General features: G+C 37.8%; 1 protein-coding gene across 1 annotated transcript in view; it reads left to right on the top strand.

Moving 5' to 3' along the window:
* TEX264 (testis expressed 264, ER-phagy receptor) overlaps positions 1-4176 on the top strand; it is a gene marked incomplete at its 3' end in the record, with an annotated part of 38812 nt that extends 34636 nt beyond the window's left edge. Inside the window, exon 2 of the mRNA XM_015828945.1 lies at positions 3955-4176. Coding sequence (XP_015684431.1) covers positions 3955-4176 — 222 coding nt within the window. The remainder of the gene's footprint in view (positions 1-3954) is intronic.
* Positions 4177-7172: the final 2996 nt, after the last annotated feature.

Genomic DNA, 7172 nt, shown 5'->3' with positions numbered 1-7172 from the left:
GGGAGAATTGAGAGAGAGAGAGACAAACACACACACACACACAAAGAGGAGAGGGGAACTGCTGGGGCCGGCCCGTATTGAAGAATATGGCCGAATTTACCCGGGCTGGCCGTATATCGGCGTATAACACGCACACATCATTTGCCCCCTATTTTCAGGGGGAAAAAGTGCGTGTTATACGCCGATAAATACGGTATTTGTTTTGTAATGGAAGGGTAAAGCCTGAGGTCCCATATAATAAAGCTTTCACCTCTACTGTGACTCTTTCCATAATGAATGGGAATGTATCATTCAGTGGGGATTAGAGAACAAGATGCCAGGTTTTGGATCTGCCCACAACAAAATGCAATATGCCTAGGCCAGGGGTAGGCAACCTTGGCTCTTTTATGACTCGTGGACTTCAACTCCCAGAATTCCTGAGCCAGCATGGCTGAGCTTGGAAACCTCTCCCTTTCCCCTCAGCATGGCTGGCTCAGGAATTCTGGAAGTTGAAGTCCACGAGTCATAAAAGAGCCAAGGTTGCCTACCCCTGGCCTAGGAGTTTCAGTGGACCTGACTATGTGCTGCAATTCTATAGCATGGATGAGGATATAGCTTCCAATGCACTGTTAGTTAAAGCTTTTGCTTAGGTTGGGTATTGTCCTTTCTGGCTCAAAGGGTGGAGGTTTTCATCTACCAGGGATTAAGACAGTTTGGGAAACTTCTCTCATAGGATATAGAAATTTGAATTATGGAACAAAATCAGTTAGGTTTGGCTATTAGGAGAGTGTGTGATGTGCCGTGGATGGGACTAGAGCCGTTTGGAGAACTTTTCAGACGGTAAAGTAAGTTGTTCTTGATTATTTTATGATGTGAATGCAATTCTAGAAACTGTATATAGTCCCAAACAAAAAATATATAGATTTTCAGTTCATTTTTCTAGCTTTTGTCCTTGAAATAGAAGTGGCTATAGAACTAATTTTGAGGAGGAAAAGGGAGGTAAATAATATGAGTAGGAGAATGGTAAGTTTTACGAACATTTCCCTAGAGGTAAAAACTGAAGTGTGCTTATACTAGTGTCATGAATCACATCTAACTATAACATTCTTCAGATTAAGAGACTTTGACTGCTGTTTTTTTAAAATATGCATCATAGATTAATAAAGCGAATACCTTGAATATCTTCAGAAAAGAATCTGAATATGGTGACCTTGTTTCTAAATCTGCAGAGTCTCTGCTGATCATTGGATAAATACCAGCAATTCATCCAACAAAAGCAGCAGTCCTAGTTGTGTTGGCAACTGTTGTCTGCCTCACCTACCTCTATGTCTGCCTTGCTCACCTGTATTCTGGGTCAATCTTCACCATGAGGACTTCCTCAAAACTGAGGCACTTGGGCCAGGAAGAGATGGAAGTAAAGATTGCTGCTTCAGTTGTTTTCTGGGCCAGGTGGGGAAGGAGTGGATACATCCTTATCCTTTAAATGGAAGGGCCTTTTGGCCTACTCAATAAAGAATTTGCTTGATGAGGTTCCAAACACACCATGTTAGTTTCTCTCTGTGTAGAATAATAATAATACTAAAATATCAGGGCCATTGTTCTTGATTAGCAGATGGAGCAGTGAGGCCTTTGAACTGACAGTAGACAATGGGAGTTTATTTATTGTTTCTGTCATAGCAGACAATTAACTCACATTGGCTCTAATTGGTGTGTCTACTAAGTGTAATTGGCACTGGTGAATAACAAATGGATTTTCTGTTACAGAGGTTCATGCAGTTTTCTTACCAGAGAATGTCAATGCACATTTATGGAAAACATCTGTTTGACAGATATCAAGAATGCTCATTTGCAAATGCAAAATCTATTATCAGGCTTTAGATATAGATGTAGAAGATTTATCCACTTTTTTTTAAAAGCCTGTATATATCATCATTACTGAAGAATAAATGGCAAAAGAACTGGTGCTGTCTTTTTTAAGTGGTGGCTTGTTATAATTCTTTAGATACAATTGATAAGCAACTAAATAAACAGTAACTTATTTTCAAATTATCTGGGGATAAGTGGCGATTCCATCAGGGCAAAATGGCCCATGAGGATTTTTCTAACAAATGCAATAAACAAAGTCCTGGTAAATTTACTGATTAACTTATGACATGTGAATTGAAATCATTCCTTAGTGTTACATTTTCTAAATAAATAAATACTTTATGATCTGAAATTTATTTATTTGGTTGATTGATATCCTATCTTTTGGGGGTATACCTCAAGGTGGTGTACATAAGGCTTTCTCACAACCCTGTGAGATGGGTTGGGCTAAGACAGTGGCTGACCCAAAGTATTCCAGCCAACTTTAATGCCTAAGAGAGAACTAAAATCCATATCTCCCTATTCTTTTCTAGCATAATCACTACACAAAATGTTCTCTTATTACATTTTTTTCTCCTATTATGAACACATTGTAATTATTTAGTATCTGAGGAATTAGCGATCTACCTAAGTGTTTTCCTGTCCTTTGTGGCTCCATGTATTCCAGGGCTGATTCAGGCATTACAAACAAAGGAGTTACGGAGCCATATTAAAACTATAATTAAGTCATTTTAGTTATGCCAAGCTGAACTTTTACTCTAAAGTCTAAGAAAAATTTTTAGATGTGCAAAATTAATGAGCTAACCTGTCTTCTGTCATTTAGTTCCTTAGTGACTGTAAGCAAGTTATTTTTTGCCTTTGTTTAATCAGGGCTGCGAAATGGGACTATACTTCTAGTCAAGAAATAATGCGGCACTATATAGTAGAAATTTCAATTCCAAACAAAATATTTTCAAAAAGAATAGCAAAATAAATGATGCACCAGTGAGGGAAATACCAAGAGAATCTTGTCAATTTTTACAGGTTAAAAAAATAGGGTAGCATAAGCTTCTATGGACTGCAGTCTGTTTCACCAGATGCAACACTTATGCAAGAATAATCTTAGCATGAAATAATTAATCATCCTAATTTTACATTTCTATATCATACTTATATCATCAATAACATTGGTAACTTTGCTTAATTGACAGGAATTACTTGGAAATTGATGAAAAATGGCTTGTTTGTGCTTGCCATTAAACTATATTATAACTCATTTGTGCACTTCTTAAAGGGAGAATTTTAGACTGCTGTAAGACAGTTGCTTATTAAAGCTGGAGTTATTTTGTTACATATAAATCAATTTCCCATAGTACATACCCAGTTTACAAAAGTTTATGAATGCAACTTTGTGGGTATTGTGTATTCTGTTTCAGCAAATATGAAACGTATGCTGAAGAGATACCATATCATACATACTTGTAACTTGCTTTGTAGAAAAATGGGGGGAGGGGGGGATGGTTCTATGGCCGGCAAGCCCACACGTGCATCCACGTGCACCCAGCTCCATTTGCGTCAGTGGTAAGCACGTGCATGCACATACTTGCTCACTGCTCGCAGAAGTAGAGATGCACACATGAACGAATGTGCTCGCCCACCACTTCCACGGCCCGATTCCCAACAGCTCAGGGCCTTGTAGTGGGCTGCAGCCTGGGGGTTGGGGACCCCTGCCTTTAACAATGTCTTTCCTTAACACTGGTGTTTTTAACTTGACAATCTTCTGGATGTCTTTTACGATTGATTTTTTTTGCTAGAAGCCTTGGACATATGTTTAAAAAGGGGAAAGGATTGGTACTATTCTTGGAGTGTTAGTTTTAAAATTTTTCTTTCTCCTTACATTGAACTTGATGAAAACTATCCTGTGGCTGTTACAGGTTTTGGAAAAGGAGCTATAGTTGGGAAAATACTGATATGTAATAAAATTTCTGAGGAACCCAAAATTTGGCAGAACGCAGTTTGAAAAGAAACCTGTAACAGGACAGAATGATAGCACTGGTATTATTCTATTATTTTAAATGTAGCATTATAGCTTTTTTGCCTTCTAATGCCAGTTGTTGCTGATTTTCATAGGTGGATCCAGAGAAATGTCGCTATGCTGTAGGTAGTGTCCTGAGTGAAGGCGAAGACAAACCATCTGAAGAAGCGATCCGCATGTTTCTGAAGTATGGCTTCAAGATTATCAACTTCCCAGCTCCTAGTCATGTAGTCCTGGCAACCTTCCCTTATACAACTCCCCTATCCATCCATCTGGCAGTGAACCGTGTCCATTCAAGTCTTGACGTCTACATCAAGGTGAGCGAAACTGTGAAGGAGATCGTTTATTTGGAGCCTGGAAGTTAAAATTCCATTTTTTTAAATTTTCTGCAGAGGATATAAATTATATGATATATTTCTAGTTGATTATATAAATTCAGATCTTCTGTTATTCAATAAGTGGCAAGCCATCAGTTGTGATTTCTGCTCTTGTGGACCACTAAATAAATATTCAGAAAATGTGAGAACTGTCCAATTGAACGAGTTCTTGATTGAATGTTTTTATATACATTCTATGCCACAATAAGAATCTTCTGGGCAAGAATGTTCTTCAGTAGAATTATCTGAACACAAAGGGGTTGGGACAGGTAGATCTCTGGCAAAGGTACATTCCGTTTTTTAAGATACTTATTATTGTATTTCCTATTTGCATTTCTCTTTTCAGGGCACTTGGACAAGTCCACAGCTCTACTTAGCAGAGCACATGTGAATTCATAATTGTTAAATTGTCTTTCCAGTAGGGCACTTCAGACTGATATTTAGCTTGTGGCTCTATCCAAGATGGTGAATAGTATTGATGATTTTGTGTAGAGTTCTGTAGTAGTCTGGACATGTTTGCTGTGTTGCTAACATTTTTTTGCTTTTATTTTTCTTTGTAATCCCAAGGTGAAAGATACTTTGTTATAATTTCTCCAGCTACTTGAGAAAGGTCAGGGGCGAAATCTTGTTAAAGCTGTTTGAAACTGAACATTTCTAGGACTCATAACATCTCTTTTCTAGAGATTTTCCTGTATATCTGCTGATACGTTTGAATTAAGGGAGAGAATAAGGACGCTTTGTGAGTGAGGAGAGGTTCAGTGGGAACCAGCCCTGTCCTGTTTGAAGGGAATATCTCTTTTTTTTAATCTCACAGACATGCTGAACATTTCCATTCATATCACGTGTACAGCATGACTGATTCTTATTTCCTGTCAAAGTAATTCCCCACTGAAAATTTTAACTGTGGAAAGCACATCACTAAATCTCAACTCTCACTGAAATGTTTGCCATTTTTAAAAAAGTACTACAGCGTGAGAATGCTGTGTTTCACCACAGCTGAGATGTGAGATCTCTAAACAATAGGATGGCTTTTGAAAAAGGGCCATTCAGTTAGGTTGTTTACTCTCTGTCTCAGATCGGGGCTCATACTTGAATCGATACATTTTGGAAAAGGGACGGTCTGTTTGAAAGCAAAACATTGTTTAAAGGCAGAGGCAGCACAATTAATTTAAACTGTTGAATAAGCCATCCTCATCCTCTGGGATTGTCTCTGCTCTCTTCTGCTGCTTGGAATGCAGATCATGAAGAAAAGAAACTTGGGAACAACACGGGCAGACCATGAATGTAGACATTCTTTTTAACCTAAAGCTATTTTTATTTCATTTTATTATCAAATTTGCATAGCTGTCCATCTCACCAAATATGATTGTGGGCAGTGTACAGCAATTGAATAACAAGACACACAAAAATGTAAAATAATATAAGATGAAGATTAAAAAATAAAAAAATTATAAAAAGAAATATATCAGCCTTAAGCAAAGGGAGGATAAGAATGAGCACCTAGCAACAGAACCGTCTGAGCGCATCTCTGGTTCCCTGAGAGCACCAGGCCTAATTACATAACCAGGTTTTGAGGGACTTCTGGAATATCAGAAGGGATGGATCTAATCTAATGTCAGGGGAAGAATGTTCCAGAAGGCAAGCGCCATGGCAGAGAAGGCATGTGTTATGTGTTCTGGGACCCAGCAGATTGTATCTGCAGCGTGCCTTCTCTGCCAGATCGAGTCGGGCAGGCTGATGTAATCGGGGAGAGGCAGTCCCATGAGATAAAGGGCTTTAAAACTTAAATTTAGGACCTGAACCCGGAAGCAAACTGGCAACCAAGGCACCTTATGGATCAGAGGAGTAACATGCACTGTTCTAGAAGTGCACATAATTGCTCACACCGTTGCATTCTTTGCCTGCTGAAGCTTCTGGATATTCTTCCAGGCAGGGCTCTCCACTGTTTCCTCTTCTGTTCATTTTTGTTTTGGAAATCTTGAATGGCGACATACAAGATGAGAGGATTGTGGGAGTAAAAATTTAAAAAGAGACAAGATTTAAGATCTGTTAAGTTATATCTATACTTGTAGCTTCTGTAAAGAAAATTGAAAGCTATTTTATATTTTTTTTCTTTTTTCTGCATATTTGCTTTCTTCTTTCCTTCTTTTATTCTAAATATTATTTTTTGTTAGTTTTTATCTTTAATTTTTTTTAATAGTTATATATTTTTTTAAAAAAGGTTCATAATTAATAACAATACTGTCACTCAGTCACTCATGCTCTAGTCACCTCCAGATTGGACTACTGCAATGTAGTCTACATGGGGCTGCCTTGAAGAGTCTTATCCTCCCTTTGCTTAAGGCTGATATATTTGCTTTTATAGTTCTTTTATTTTTTAATCTTCATTTTATATTTTTTTTTTACATTTCCTGCTTTTGAACGTGTAATTATTAAATTGTTATACACTGCCCATAGTCATATTTGGTGAGAGGCTGACTTATGACTGTTTTTCAAAGTTACGATCTTTGCATCCCCATGATCATGTGACCAAAATTGAGATGCTTGGCAACTGGTTCATATTTATGACCGTTGCTGTGTGCCAAGGTCATGTGATCACCTTTTATGACCTTCTGACAATCAAAGTCAATGGGGAAGCCAGATTGACTTAAAAATCAGGTTACTTACTTATCAGTTGCAAGGATTCACATAACAACTGTGGCAGGAAAGGTTGTAAAATGGGACAAAACTCACTTAAAATGTCTCACTTAACAACAAAAAATTTGGGCTCAATTGTGATCGTAAGTCGAGGATTTCATGTACTTTTCCTGATTTAATCTTTTTTATAGCTTCAGAAAATTCCTAAATGTTATAGATCACAGGTATCAAACTCGATTGCGTCATGTGACATATTGTGACGTATCACGACGTTTTTTGCCTTTGCGGAGCCGGGGAGG

Source organism: Protobothrops mucrosquamatus, unplaced genomic scaffold, assembly GCF_001527695.2.
Source record: "Protobothrops mucrosquamatus isolate PMUCROS unplaced genomic scaffold, P.Mucros_1.0 scaffold5139, whole genome shotgun sequence".
Taxonomy (NCBI): Eukaryota; Metazoa; Chordata; class Lepidosauria; order Squamata; family Viperidae; genus Protobothrops; species Protobothrops mucrosquamatus.
Note: the sequence above shows the minus strand (reverse complement) of the source record. Positions and strands in the feature narration are given on the sequence as shown.